This window comes from Oenanthe melanoleuca, chromosome 6, assembly GCF_029582105.1.
Source record: "Oenanthe melanoleuca isolate GR-GAL-2019-014 chromosome 6, OMel1.0, whole genome shotgun sequence".
NCBI classification, from domain to species: domain Eukaryota; kingdom Metazoa; phylum Chordata; class Aves; order Passeriformes; family Muscicapidae; genus Oenanthe; species Oenanthe melanoleuca.
This window is the reverse complement of record NC_079340.1, coordinates 22,819,304-22,835,293: the sequence shown is the minus strand read 5'-3', so window position 1 is coordinate 22,835,293 and position 15,990 is coordinate 22,819,304. Positions and strand designations below refer to the sequence as shown.

General features: G+C 42.1%; 1 protein-coding gene across 5 annotated transcripts in view; it reads right to left on the bottom strand.

Annotated features, from left to right (window-relative positions):
* Nucleotides 1-15,990, bottom strand: part of WBP1L (WW domain binding protein 1 like) — a 59,262-nt gene that overhangs the window by 22,107 nt on the left and 21,165 nt on the right. Inside the window, exon 1 of one of the 5 annotated variants that reach the window (XM_056494510.1) lies at nt 4,686-4,758. The exons of 2 other annotated variants lie outside the window; for them this stretch is intronic. Coding sequence is in view for 2 of the 3 variants with exons in the window: in XM_056494509.1 (XP_056350484.1) it covers nt 2,274-2,373 (100 nt within the window). In the remaining variant the exon portion in view is untranslated. Of the gene's footprint in view, nt 1-2,273; nt 3,316-4,685; nt 4,759-15,990 lie in introns of those variants that run through there. 2 more of the 5 variants (XM_056494508.1, XM_056494509.1) reach the window with 2 other exon arrangements.

Genomic DNA, 15,990 nt, shown 5'->3' with positions numbered 1-15,990 from the left:
GCTTCCACCTCCACCTTTAGGAGGAAATGCTCATACAAAACTAAAAGCAGAGACCCTCTACAATCATGTGTCCTTGGGTGGGAGTTCAAACACCCACAGTGCACTGATGTCAGATAGTGCTGACCTAGCTTTTTAGGCATTTAAATATCATCCCTACTGCAACAATAAAAATAACCCAAAATCAACCAGACACCTTACTTTTGCCAGGTCCATCTCTAATTAATGCTACAATACTGCTGGGTCCCAAAGAAGAAATGAAGGCAGATCCAAGGAAAGCAGCTGTTCAGTGCAGTCCAGGGGAGCAAAGCACAGGGTGCTGGTCCTGGGGAGCCAAAGGCCTCACTCAGATCCTTCCATCCTCACCAGCTCATGGGAGGGCACCCCACTCAGCACCTCTTCTCTGAGCCTGCAGCCCAGGATCAGCACCCCTTGTGTTGAGTGAGAACAACAAAGGGCATCCCAGACAGCCAAGTGTTTACAGTCTGAATGTACCAAGTAAAAAACAAAAAACAATGGAGGTGATGAGATGTTCCTGAATTCCTCCCACACTTCCAATTAAACAGCACTATTCAGTAACAACCTTTGGAAAAATAAATTACTGAATAGTATTTGCATGAAGGACACAACCATGAATACTTAAGATTTAATTTTTTAAGACAAAAAATTATTAAAACTAAGACAAGTTCAGGCAGGTCTTTTTCACTATATCCTTTATCAGTGGATAAAAATAGTCAAGAACTTTGCTCTTGTGTTCTTGAGGCAACACCTTTTTTTCCTGCTTCCTGTAAATGTCTCTATTGATGCCACAAAGTTACCAGCAGAGAAAAAAGTACCATCCATCCACCGAGACTACAGATGTTCACTGCTCCAGAAAATGAAGCCAAATTACACCTAACTTCTACTTTTACACCTTATGCAGCACTCCAACTGCACTGAACACATCTCTAAAATAAAATGAATTATTTAAAAACAGAACTTTAGAGAAAAACACACCCGTGAGTCTGAAGCAATCTCAGCATTTGAGGCAGCTACATCTCATTGCAGTTTGAGAGTTACCTAAAGCCATTCAGCCTTTCTGCCTGAATTTCCCCCTCTGGTTCAGTTCCGAGTTTTTAAGGCAAGTCTCTTTGCCCTGAGTGCTAACAAGTGAACTATTATTTATAGCTATTGCACCAATCACAGAAGGTCATTGTGCTAGAGGTAGTTTCTTATGTAAAACTGTTTTCGGATGGGGGTTGTAGGGGTGGGGAGAGAGCTGCATTTCACCAAAACTGGACTGATAAGAAAAAAGAGACAGCACTGTTTACTCAGCAGCGCGTTGAAGTCTTTTTAGCACTGCTAAACAACTGAAAGTAGGTAGTTTAAAGCATGTTATGGTCCAATCTCGACTTCTTAATTCTAAACTAGAAACTGCAAGCAGCACTCTGATATCATTCAATATTTATTTATTGTGGATTACAGATCACAGTAGTGCTGGAAAGAGTTTACAGTTAGATTCCCCTACAGACGTGCCTCCCAAACCAAAAAAAGGGTTTGCTCTCCCCAGCCTAGGAACACATAGTTGGCACCTCCTCCAGCAGAGAGCAGCTGGGCAGTTGCTACCACTTCTCATTCCACTCGATATTACCAGCTATTAAATTATCCCAAGTTTCTTGTTCAAGCTCAAACTCTCAAAACAATTTTAAAATTACCAAGCTGTGGGTCACAGCAAGTTGCCATTTTCCATTTGGTGACTTTTGTTAGAGAGGAGACATACACACTAACACATGTATATATAAAGACTTTTTCTGGGTATTTTCTGTTTTTTTTTTCGGTTTTTTTTTTTTTTTTTTTTTTTTCCCTTTTTAAAAATGCACCGTTTTACATATAGAATAATGCCTGTACAAGAAAACAGTTCAAAGTTTGGCACTTTTTAAAACATTCAAACGCAATTCCATTTTAAGGACTGTGGAAAGCACCCTAAAATCCAACCAAACAAAAACTCCACAGGAGCACGACACAAAGAGTCTCCCTGCTGCAAAGCCTCCGACAACAACAAGGAAGTTTCTATCCCTGGCTCACAGTTTTGCTCCTTCCTTGCTAATAAAAAGCGTCTCTCACACAACTGTGCTCTCCTCTCACACACCACGGGTGGGGAAGTGCTGATTGTACAGTTCCGTTTTGGGAAAGTCAGAAATCATATCCTTAGAGGTGGGGGAAATAAAAATAAAAGTAATCAGTCACATCTTCCACCTGAGCAAGCAGCTCCCACCGCACTTAAGCCGGTTGGTTACCTGTCTGAGACCCAGGAGGAAAGGCATTCTGCAGGCTCATCCTCCACGCCAGCACATGGGAAGGCAGGAATTTAAAGCCCCACAGCAACCATTTCTTCATCTGCTGTGGGCAGCCCGCTCCTCTGATCCTATTTAAACCAGGGCTTCCTCAGCTGGGAATGCTAAATAAACAGGGTCCTGGGACACTGCACGCACTCACTGGCTCCCCCTCCTCCTCCTCCCACTCCCTGTGACATATCTCAGACGCAGCCCAGCCGGGGTGTTTGCAACAGGGAAATGACATCAGGTCGGGCAGTTCTGAAAAAAAAAAAAAAAAAACCAAAACAAAAAAAAAAAAAAAAAAAAACACAAAAAACCCCCAAAAAACAAAACCAAACAAAAAACTCCAAAAAACTAAAATTAAAAACAACCCCCCAGCACAAAAATGCGCACACACAAAATTCCAAACACAAAAACAAACCCCCCCCCCCCCAAAAAAAAAGAAAGATAAAAAAAGGCAGCCCTGAACCTTAAGACTGCTGAGCTATGGGGTGACACCAGGCAGGTTGCTGCAAATGGGACCCGTCAGAGAGCCCTGGTGGAGCAGAACTTCAAAAGTGGTCTCCTCCCTGCTAAGGGGATGCTGCAATGGAGGGCAGTCTACTAAAAATGCTGTCATGAGCAAACAGCATGGTGATGATTAAATCTCACTAAGCAAAAATAGACAGTTCATCTATTTCTGAGAAGAAAATTAAGTTTGATGCTGGCTGCTGAACAGCACTGGAGTCCTAGAAGCCACCACCATGGTTTTTCCGAGTACCTCCAGACCCTGGGCAGTCTTCACAGATCCAAAGCACTTCCACAGCACCTTCTGCCTGCCACCACAGTTCCACTTTTTCTGATTCACAGCATTGTTCAACTCTCAGCCCCTCCAGATAACAGCTGTCCCTCTAAAGAAACAGCAACTTCCCTGATTCCTGAAGGATCAGGATTGGACCCCTCCAGGATTAGACAGGTGATGGGAAGAGTTTCAAATCCACCTCTCCCCAAGGAAAATCTGACTAGCTCTGTCGAAAGGTTTCTCATTCTACTTAAGCTCATTTCACATTTTCATGCCAAGGGGCAATTAAGCCTTATAAACAAATTTATCATCCGGTGCCCAGGATGGCATGTCTTGTTTGTCCTCCCCCAAGCAAGGAGTACAGCAAGTTCCACAGTGGTGTAGAAGATGACACTGCAGAAGGTAATCTAAATTTAACTCCCTTTTCTACCTCCACTTTGAAAGTTCAGCAACATCTTTTTTTCCTTCTTCTCTTTAATCAGCAGCTGTCCTCGTCTGTCTGGGGGGGAGGGGGGGACTGGGACACCATTGCCACTCCCATATGCCCCAGCAGCAGCTCCATGGATATTTGACAGAGGACAAACTCCCCTTGGCTTTGGAGCCCAACACATTAAAATATATGACAAGGAATGGAATATACTTTTTTCCATAGTGAGTTCATTGAATGCCTTTTTTAGTAGCAGTTTTAATAGCAATTTCAGTACTTCAGACGAGAGAGAGAAATCACATAAATTCTTACAAATGCTAATTTGAAGGAGGAGAAAAAAAATTCAAGAGGAGGCAAAAAAGAAAAAAAGGGAAGGCTAAAGCAGAACAGACACCCCTTGCCCCCCAACAGCTAGACAGCTTTCAGCAGTGTCAGAAAAAGACACCCATTTTGCACACGCTAAAACCACTCAGTGACCACCGCTGCTGCCTGCTCTCAGTTCAGCCCAGAGTGGTTTCCCAAATGAGATTACTCTGTGTATCCTCTCCATAACTGGGCTGTGAGACTACACACAAGCATTACTCATTTTTACACCAACTTAAAAGCACCATCTAAAAATGCTGTTTAAGGGTAAGCACATCCCTGATTTCCCTAAGAAAAAACAAGCAACAAAGCAGTTTCCTGGAGGATACAAAACATCAGTGCTAACTAGCATCAGCCAGGCAATGGGATTTTCCAGTTTTTGTGCTCCTGGATCAAACAAACTCTCAACCTTTGCTTTTCCAATTCTATGGCCAAACACCAGCGATATAAAAGGGCAGGTTTCTGTTTTAGTAATCTGTTCTGTGGCCTCGCACTGGCCTTTGAAACATCCGATTTTGGCTGTTGCTATCCAGAGCTCTGGACTAGGCAGATCCCACGGCTGAGCCAATGCAGCAGTTTCTAAATCCCTACTGTCAGAAGGAATCTAACTTTAACCACCCGCCTCTGCCCCAGCACACACTCAAAAGGCAAAGCGTCATTCCAGACCTAAGACAAGTTGTGAAGGACTATCAAAAGCAGCCACTTGGCGGAAAAGCAAAAGCAAAAGCATCCTAATTTAATTGTGAATTTAGCAATCCTGGAAAGACTGACACAAAAAAGGTGGCTTGCAAGCAGGCATTACCACATTTGACTGCAGCAGGAGCAGCCACGCTCTCTTGCAGTCCCTGAGTGACAGCAGTCAGTAACACGCTCCACAACTCTGCTATAGACGACTATGGAAAAATATCCTGTAGAGGGACAGGAAAAAAAAAAAAAAAAAAAAAAGAGCTGGACAAGGTAGCTCATACCTTATAAAACCCTGATCAACACCCTTAGAACCTTTGCAAAACACCTAGGTTCTCCTAGCCATGGCAATTGCTTTGTATATACCCTTTTACTCCCTCTTCTTTTTTTAAGTTCATAAGTTCTTGCCCCAAAGCTCTGCCTGGCAGCAGTGAGTTTCATAGACAGTGGTCGCGAAAAAATAGTTTCTTTCATCAGGAATGAATTCACCACCTTCTAATATGACTTTCATATTATTAGCAGGTGGTAACAGAAGTCCTCATCCATCTTATCACCCATTCATTACTCTGTACCTGTTAGCTATCTTCTTATAAAAGATATCAATCTTCCCTATCCTCTTAATGTGAATTTTTTTTCCAAAAGCCTTCAGCTGCTCATTGCCCATTTCCAAAACCCTTCTAATTTTCTACTGCTTTCTCCTTGGGGAGAAACCAGAGCTGAAATAATAATTATTTTAATGAAAGCAAGAGCAGCTCTAAGGCAGGCTCAGCATGGGTTCACTTCCTTTATACAAACCTGAAATTTAAGATCTGCAAAGGCTACACAAGAGTGTGTCTATCCAAGATATAATGAACAAAACCAACACAAGTTTTGTGTGCCTGTTCACACAGTGCCTCAGTAGATGACTCTCTTGAGGGCTCTAAAAAGTCAGGACTAATATCAGGACAGATTATGGGGTCTACATTACTTTCAAAATTTGCTTCTTCATCAGATTTACTCTGGAAAAGAGGGACTAGAGGCCTCTAGGCATTACCAGAATGTAATACTGCTCCACAGCATGCCTTCTGCCTCAAACATTATGTCCAGCAAAGGATGCTGCTTAGTACCTTCACAGGCCAACACACTGTGCCTTATGACCTCAGATATAATACAAGTGAAGCACATGATGGAAGTTGTTTGGACTATTTTAGAGTCACTTTCCATGTTTGATAGGAGATGCTTGCAAGCAGGTCTGGTAACCAAACAAGATATAGTACTCATTTTGATACACCCTGAGGAGGTCCAGTTATGATAACACAATTGCAACAGAAATTGATGTTGTGCACCTCAAATCTGTCAGGCTTGAAGCATGAGGCTTGCTCTCAGTTGCTCCACTATTACAGTTCTAGGCAGGGAGATGTTTTGAACAGTAAATATAGATGATGTGTAATATCCTCTTGATTAAACTTTAATACCATAGTTCTGCAGCTACATACATAGGTTGACAATAAAGTTGGAACAATTTTATCTAATTACTCTTCCATCTGCCCCAATGCACTCTGTTATTTTCATGTTGATAAGAGGAGTGTTTCTGGAGCACCAGCTATCCATTTCTGTTAGTCAGCCTGCAGCTCTGGGTGCTAAGACTGAGACTTCACAAATCTGGTGTGCACTCAAAACAAAATGTGAAAAAAACCAACCTCAATGAAGGTGACTTTATCTTTCCCCATCCTGGAGATGGTTTAGAGAATAAAGAAGAGAAAAAAGAAAGAAACATACAGAAAGGTGTAAAAGCAGACCTGTTTCACTAGAATAAGACAATATCCAGGAACAACAAGCTCCATCTGCCTTGACAGCAAATATTCTAAAGAGACTTGTTTGCTAGCAAAACTAGCACAAGACACTGGAAGATCACCAATCTTGGAACTGCAATGCAATGCTAAGTCTGCCTACAAACCATTTCTGTCTGCCCACCTGTGCACTCGTAGATCCCTGAAGAGTGAAGGCAACTTCCCCACCCTAATGATACCATTACAAGAACATGATGACTTTCCAGTGTGAGGATCGGGTTCATGTAACACACAGCATTGGCACCGCCTACCAAGAATGCCATCAACAAATTCCAGAGGACCAAGATGAAGAGGTCAGGCTGGTAATGTCCCAGTACCTGCAGGATCTAGAATATCTACTCTTCTGCTCAAGGGACAAGTGGCCCAAAACAAATGCCTAGTATTACTGTATTGTTTAGGAGTGGGGTAAAGCGGGTCCCCCAATCCACATGCACTTCAACTACAAAACAAGAACACTGGAGTCATACCATTTACTATGTTTCAGGCCAAATGTCTTAATCTTTGTTGGAGAAAGCAAAGAATAATTTCAGAAAGAGACACCATACATGTTGGAACTTGGTGTGACCAAGCACTGCAACCAGGCTGATGGATCAATAAACTTTAAGGTGCAACAAAGCACAAGGATTTGCAGTGGTGAGAAGCTGTGCTTCTTCCCCACAGGCCGTCACTTCTGTCAGCTCAGTGATTCAGAAGTGCAGCAAGATTTTGCAGCTTAGTAAGTTAAGCAAGTAGAGACAGTGTATTTCAACCTCACTGGTATTATCTTTGTCTCTGAGTAACTGGTTAACCAGGGAGGATGAGACTGTGCATTTCAAAATATTCTCAGTGTTACCGAGAGCCCCAACAGCAACAGCTCATGCTTGATTCCAACTGACTCTTGATTCCAACTGAATCCCAAACAGCAATTGCCAGCCAAGTAGACAAGTACAAATATGTGCCACATCTCCACCCAAAAGCCATGTGTAAGCCCTGAACTCAAGCAGTGTGCAGCACAGAGGAAGCCACTACCCACTCCATCATCTGCTATTTCAGTGAGAACCTGTCCTCCTCTTCACTGCTCCTTTGTGGGTGAAGAAATGCCAACAGTAAAGCACTTCCCTTTGCACTTTTGTACAGCAAGCACTCCCTTTTCTGATGCTGCCTTCTGTATTAAGCTATCCTAAGGGCACTCAAGGAAAGGGCAGGGAGCAGACAAGGAGTGGTTGTGGAGGGCATATCCAAGAGGAGTCCTCTCCAACACCCATCTGACAGAAGAGATAAAAGGAACCACATCCAGGCTGTTCAGACACTCCTACCCACTCTGCTGTTCAGTTGATGGGAGAGTGGTGGCAATGAAAAGCCCAGGCTCTTCTCTGGAACCAAAATAGTTTTTTATAAGTGTAGCTTGAGGTTTCCAGCCCTCAGTGACATTGTTCCCACTGCTGTTTCCCCATGCAGCAGAAAATGACAGCCACAGGTCCAGCATGCTTTTTTTCACACTTGTGGCAAAACCAATGCAACTGTAATGCCAAGGTCTGTGTGAATCATCTACTTTTGAATGACCACTCCCCTTCAACACCCACGCCTGCCATCCAAGCCCAGAGGTTTTAAATAGCTTCAAAGTCCTTCTTCACTGAGGAACAGAGGGACTAAAGGGTTGAAAATGTCCTACTGAGGTAAGTGCTTCAAAAGAGACAGGGTTGATTCTGTCCCTTTAGCATTTCCAGGTTTTTGGGCACCTGAGATGCCCAAATGAAGATGTCAGGCTTCACTTTTAGTCTGGAGTGGGTAATGAAGTCACAGTAAAGCCTACTCAGCTTTCTCTGAGCCTGCTGGGAGGGGGAGAAGGGGGAGGGAGTGGGCAGTTCAGCTGTTAAATATTTGACGAGACTGTCTCAGGAGGGCAAGTGTATCCGGGGTGGTACAGGGACACCAGCTTGGCTCCTTGCTTTTTGGCACTACAGCTCTTGTCTTCCTGATGCCCATGAATGCAAACAGGACTTTGGTAATGGCTCAAGAGGAGACAATCTGCTCCAGACAGGGAAGAAGGCAGAGTCTGCAGACAGTAACAGGATCCCCTAAGCACAGAATCAAGACGGTAAGCGTCTGTTCTAGTTTTAGAGTCTTGCACCACGTGGGTACCAAAAATACAGCCTGTGTGTGCCCTTTGGTCACATCATCACAGATATGCATTGTCCCAAAGATGATTACCAGCACAACCTTGATGAAGATCTTGGATGCCTTACTCTAACAAGTGCTATTTCATTTCTCTGCAAATGACAGCAACTCACTATTTTTAGTGCTCATCTCATGTCTGCTTGGCGTTTCCCTTGGGTCTTACTTACCCTTGCTTCACAGCTTTGGTGCCAGCTCCCACGAAGCATTTTTTTGATGCCAGAGGGGATCATGCCAAGTTTGTCTGTGTTGATGCCAAAATGGCAGCTGGCTTTACTGCTGAGACAGGATTTGCCAAAACTAACAACACTAGTGCTGGGGTGACTAGAACTGACTTTAAGGTTTTCATCTTCCTTACTCTTCTATGCCTCTAGATTCCATGGGATAACACTGTGCTAGATATCTTCTGGGCTCTTAGAAGATGGATTTTTTCCTCATAGGCTAAGTCAATAGGCAATCATACAGCAGACAGTCTTAACTTAGAGATCATCGAAGAGAAGGATACTTTTATACATGAAGCAATTATCTGGGATGCAGCACTGCTTCTGCTTGGCCCAACTACACAGGCCAAGGCCTGCTGCAGATATGGCAGGGCATGAACTCTCAGAGCCTGCCAATATGTTTATAAAGAACCTACCACAAAAACAGACAATCTGTTGAAGATAAGGGTGGCTACATTATATTTTATTACTAAGATATACATACGACAGAAGTCTGGTGTACAAGGTCAGAGATCAGCCAAACTGCATTACATTACCAGGAGCAAGAAGACAAAATCCAAGCAAGTTAATTGCCCTTTGCCCCTTTTGGACTCTCACAAAAAGTGCCACTGTGTGAAAAGCCAACATTCAGATAAAATCCAGTCCCATACATGATGCACAACCATATTGGTTATGGGAAACAGCCACAGAGATACGAACAGATAGCAGACATGATAGGCAATCACACATGCAGATGCCTGTGATTTGAAGTGATGGTATCCCTGCAAATTACAAAGGGATTTTTGTGTTTCTGAGTGCAAATTTTTAGGCATTTTCATGGGTTGCTATGGCTTAATTTGTCCTGGATCTTCCCTGATGCTTTTCCCAATAAGGCTTGGAATTTTTTACCAGTTTGGGGTGTTTCAGTGTCACTTTTAGGACTATTTCTGGCCATTTTCATATTGATTTTTAGGGGATTTTTGCGTCTCTCAGTGTGAATTTTTTACACCCTGCTCCGAAACAGTGGTGTCAAATAGGCCTCATTGCCCAAAGACACCCAGCTCTTGCTTCAGGAACAGTGCATTGGTTAACTTGACAAGAGGTAAACAATTGGTTAAAAAGGCTTTATCAACATGTAAGACTTTGCTGGGAGGATCTGTTATGCATATAGTCTAGTCAGATCTCTCAAGTTTGTTGACCTTTCCTAAGCATAAGTTTACACCATGAAGAACTTTAGAAAAGCTCCCCTCAAATCCCAGCAGTCTTGTTTTCTGCAGCTTCTTTTACAAGAAAGAGGCTCTTTCATTAAATTGAGAATTAGGTTTCTGTTTCTCCATCAGAACACCACTTCTGCAACGCTTGAACCCTTCTTTGGAGGAATGGATTTTCTGGGAAATCCTTCAGAAAAAAACCAACCAAACAAACAAAAAAACTCAAACAAAACATCAGCAGCCTCCTCTTTCTGAGCACGCTGCGGGATATTATGGTTTGGCAATGTTACACTGCTGAGCAATATCCCATAGGCTGAGGCAAATGCCCTCGAATTGCTCTCCACATATGTGCACCCTCAAGAACCTTCCTATTATCCCTGGACTTCCCATTCCAGGCCCTGCTGTGCTACATACATCTCCACTGATAAACTGATTCTCGTTTGCAGTACTCAAACTACAAACAATTGGTTTAACTACATCTCCCTCCTCTTAGAAAATACATGAGTATCACAATATGGTATTCCCAAAATTAAAAGTCTCTCAATTAACCCAATGAACTGTGCCATACCTGGAGTTCTACAGGATTTCTGTGGTCTAGCAGAAACACAAAGTCTCATGTATGGCTACAAGTACACTGAGGCTTGAAGTATGTGGCACAAGCATGGTGAAAGCCTCTCTACATAGCATGGTGGTCTGACTAGCAGAAAGAATTCTCTTCTTCCAAAATGAAAGCCACTGAAGATCACATATTTCTTCATACAACCAAAATGAAGAATGAAAGGAAATCACACGTTTAAGTTCAATACTACAAGCATTTAAAAGATCACAGCACAACAGTAACACGTCACTTTTAAATCTCTAGACAAAACTCTATGAGAGCTATTCGTTCTTAAACTCCACTGTTAAAAACTTACTTAAAAATGCAACTTTACAGAAAAAACACTTCAGAAAATCTCTTTTTAAACAAAAGATTGTCTTTTCTAACTTGAATTACTGCATTGCTTATGATCTCTCCAAGCACTTGGAAGAAAAAAAATGAGTAAACAAAAGTAGGGAACAAATCAGCATTGTGTATGGTTAAGGGCAGATTCAAGTTGAGTTTACCTGTATCTGTGAAAGAGAATAAATATACCTTAAAGCCTAATCTCTTTCCTGTTACAGTATGGGCTCTGTTTTGACCGACATCTTTACCAGAAAAACAAGAAAAGTTCCCCAAAATGCCACACACTTTTCTGCTCTGCAACCAGAGAAAGGTTTTGAGGAGGCCCTCAGAAAACATGTGCATGAACCTGAGCTGACACATGTAGGTTTCCAGGTGCAGATGAAACTTATTCAAACCAAATATATAGGGCAAAAATTCAGCGCCTCCCATCACCAGCTTCACCATCCTGCTTCATTTTGCGTCTCTGCAGCAATTTTCCCTAATCACAGAATGGGGACAGGGCCTGAGGAACTACAACCACTGGACACAGAATACAGTGAATTGCTATTTTTTTATACCTAGCAGAACTGCCACCGGCTACCCAAGTATTTCCTGTTGGGCTCAGCCCATCCGAGGCGGCTCGGGAAGCCCGGAGTTACGTAAGGAGCGGGCGGCGGGAGGAAGCGATGTCCCGGTGTCGCCTTTCAGCACCGGCCCCGGCGTTACGCAGTTTGCACTTTGCTTAAGCATTAAAGGCACTGGCGGCACCCGGAATCACAGCCAGTTTCTAAATTTCAGTGACAAATCTGCTGGCCAGGTGGCTTTGTCCTTTCAAGGGCAGATACCTCCAACACCCTGCGGTCTCACTCCCCTTCCTTCCTGGTATCTGGAGGATTTTCCCCTTAGATGTGTGCATAAGCTTATTGCAGAGAGTGTAGTAATTAAAAACTTAATTCAGTTTTATTTTGGGAAGAAACACTGATAACCATAGCCTGCCTTTATGGGCATTATCTTATCCAAACTTCTATATTTTCCATTAATGCTTGTTATTCCACTGGCAGATAACGTGAACACTCCCCTGGCTGTGCAGAGCAGGAGGACCAGATGACCCACACAGTTTTATCTCTTTCTTTCATTTACTTCTCTGCAGCAAGGTTGCAGGCTGCAGGAAAAGAGAGAAGACCAAGCACTTGCTTTTTCTCCTTGCTCAGACCTGGCTCCCAGACCTAAATCACAAAACCAGTGACCTTTTACTCCTGCAACCATTACTTCTTTTGGAATTCTCCCACAGCATAAACCAAATAGTCTGTATGCACCAGTATAAAAAAATCAAAACAGATCAAAACCTGATTGACATCCTACCTTTTTACACAGGAAAGTAGTTGGAGTTAGAGTGATTACAGTAAAACAGTCAATTAAAAAAACCCCAGAAAAAACACCAAAACAAAACCAAGAACCCCAAACTAGCAAAACCTTTTCTTCTCCAAAAGGTGAACAATATCATCCTCAGCACTCAGGAAGCTCACAGCCCTGTGGGTGACTGTTGAATGAAGAAACTCTAAGACAAGGAAATATCTTCAATTTTTAGAAATACTCACTTCTGACACATCACAGGCTCCTACAGTAGTATTTCTCCCCTGAAGGGGAGTAGAAATTCTGAACATCTCCTTTGGAGCACCAGGACATCCCTTCCTGGCTTGTTTCCTGGAAACAAGTGAGAAAACTAACCACCAATTTAATTTCAGGGTCCCAGTCTGCACCTTGTAAAGCCATTAGACCACTGAAAAGACATCTTCCATGTAAAAATACATAAGAACTTAGGCACAGACAGCAACACTTGAGAGCAGGATTTAGTTATTGATTTAATTACAGACTGACCATCAGACTTGTCCTCCTTTCAGCACTTGTTCCTCAACACAGGCTTCAAAAGTCAGGACTGTTAGAAAATCTAAAGAGGCAAACCCAGAGATACCAGGCTGTCAAACTGCTCTGAGAATGATTTGCTGCACCCAAAGCACCAACATTTCTCTAACCTATTCTTAAGGAAACTGTAATCACTAGTGTACCCACTGCCCCAACAGGGGATGTGCTTGATGCTCTTTAAACATAAGGATGTTCTTTCCCATTAATATTAACTCAGGCCTTAGTGCAAGATAAGGCAGTGATTTTTTCTTCTCCGCTAAAAACAAGTCGACTGATCATAGTGATCATCTTAGCTAAGCACACCTGGAAAATTGTTCTATTCCTCTGTAAGCTGCTTCCAGAAGACAAAAGAAGCTTTTTTTTTTTTTTTTTTCCTAGACTTTGAGGATTAAATCATGGTTTTACTGGTTTTCTCAGGCTGAAACTTAAACCCATCTTAAAATGTGGGATCCAAAATTGTGCACATCACTTACTAGCATAGAGTATTAAAAAATACCTGTATAGGACAATTCTACACTGTTAAAGATTTGGTGAGTTTTTACTGAAAGAACTGCCTTCAATTTCTGGTCCAAAATCTCAGACTATTTCACTTTTTTCCATTTCTAAGTACTCCGAATTTTTGCTTGAGCAAAAGTGAAATAGGCTTCAGGCTATTTCTTCAAGTTGTTCTTCTGTTTTAAAAAACATACACAATCTTCCATCTGCATCTCAAGTGTTTTCTCTTTGTCTCCCAAACTGTTGGCACAGAGACAGAACAAATCCCTCCAGGATCCCAGTCACCACCACAGACACTCCTTAGCAAAAACTCATCACTTAATGGACCCTCCTGAATCCTCACTCAGTATCCCATAACCAATGTGCTCCCTCACTCAGGCTGGGCTGTAAAAAAATCCATTGAATTAACCAAATTAAATTCATCAGCCTCCTCCCATGAGGTTGTTCCTGATAAATCCACACTGCTCATTTCCTGTTTGTTGCCTTAGAGATGCTTATAAAATCTTCAGGGATTTATTCTAGTACTTCCATAGAGACTGAAGCACTCCATAATTTTCTAACTTTTTCTTATTTTTTTCCTTTTATCTGACCCTCTATACATTTAGTATTTATTTTCATATGTGTAGATTTACAGCCAGGAGTTCATGCATTTTCTGTCAGAGCTTTTTTTTCCCCTCAAGAACCAAAAGAGCTGCAACCCTTTTAGTCTACATCAATTACTGAGTTATTGTACACTCACTTCACTCATTACATTTTAGATCAATTCCTTTCTTTTTCTTTTTTTTATAATATCTAACACTGTTTTGCAGAACCTTTTCCTAAGCCTTTGTGTGCTCCTTACTAGTTGCAATACAATTTTTACGCCAAAGGTAAATTATATAATCAGTTAAGTCTTTACTGTCCCTTCAGTTTTAGATGGCTGGATTTAGTACATGGTTCTAACATCAGCAAAATATAATGAAGATGATAATAAATTTCAGAATCCTTTTCAAATGCAGGTCTGGCATGAGAAAGAACTTTTACCACATATACCCCATTTGTGGAAAGAATTGAGCATCAACTGACAGCATAGCTTTATCTTTTAAGAGTGTCAACACACAGTGGACTATCTATTGAAGTGGGAGCTCACACTGACTTGAAGTCACCATGAGGAAAAATAAGTGACCATCAAAAATGTCCCAAAATTCTTGGGAAATTCTAAGCAAAGCAAAATCAAAATAGCTAAAGCCATCTTTTGTAAATGTAAAAACCTAATAGTGAAATGGAACTTCTCTCTACCAAAGCAAACCAACAGAACCAGTGGCATTCAGTGTGCACCCACCATGCATCAAAAGAGACTTTCAGAGATGCTTGAAGGATTCAGATTGGAAACCAGATCCATAACAGACAAATCAAGCAGCTTTGCTGTCAGAGAAAGCACATGGGACAAGGGTTAAGTCTCATACATGCAACTAGTCTATCCTTGAGCTATTCTGTTACAGAAAAGTCTCTGAGCTGTTTTGTGCTTCACAGTCCTGTAGCTCTGCACAGCTGAGGTTTTCTACTTCCCCTTTCAAGGCAGGCTGAAGGAAACACAACTCTCATTAGCGTAAAGTGATGCTGTCAAATTGTCTGCAGACAGCTTTTGAACTATCCCGAGGAACAGCCAGGCCTCCAAAAACTAACACACACACAGAAAATTCTTCTTCCTAGACTTCCCAAGAGGAGAAGGATGCACCAGTGGCTCCTACACTCCATGAACTGCAGCTAGCTTAGGAGTATCTACAACTTACAGCAGCTCTTACCAGACTCTTGCTCAAGTCCCACACTCTTTTCTCTCATTTAGGTGACCTGGAAGAAATTTCGATGCAGGCAGATGCCAAGGACATCCCTCGTGAGCAGCGTCCTTAGGTATGAGAAATGCCACTCAAGTCAGGGGTTTGACTGAGAGCCCAGATCTTGCTGTAATGTGATAGCTCTGCCAGAGCCATCCTGCCAGGTCTATAAATCCCAGTATTTCACAGAGTAACAGTGGAATATGAAATTAGATTAGTTTCTCAAGAACAAGTTGGTGGTCTGGAGGTTTTGTTTTATTTCAGAGTGTTGCCCTAGGTCAACTGACCACACAGGCAAGGAGCACAGGCTGCTGCTGTACCACTGCACATGCCAAGCTTTCAGTATCAGCAGTCAACACTAATGCCAGAACAAAAGACCAGACTGTTTTCCCAAATTCAACAGTCCCCCCACAGACCCAGCTTCACTTGGACTGTATCTAGGAACAACCATTTTTTTTTTTTTTACAGTAGAGACAGATTTATTCTTGGCAAAAAAAAAAGAAACCAAAAAGCAAAACCACGGTGGGTTAGATCTCTCAGAGGTACTCTGGCATCTTCAGGAAAGGTCAAGAACTCGCCCCCAAAGCCTCTAAGCCTTACTAGGAATGAACAGATATGAAAGAAACACTCTATCTATTCAATAGCACAAATTCAGACATTCTGTCAAGATCTGAGCACTTTTACCATGTATTTTTCCCAACACAGCCTGGGGCTAAAAAACATTCTTGAACATGAAGGTTCATATAAATCTACCAAATTAGAGTCAGAAAGATCTTCAAATGTAATTTACAACTCAGCCAGTAGCAAAAACATGAAAAGGCACTGCCCAGTATTCTCCCCATATATAAATACTCAGAGCAGCATCAAAATTTGTT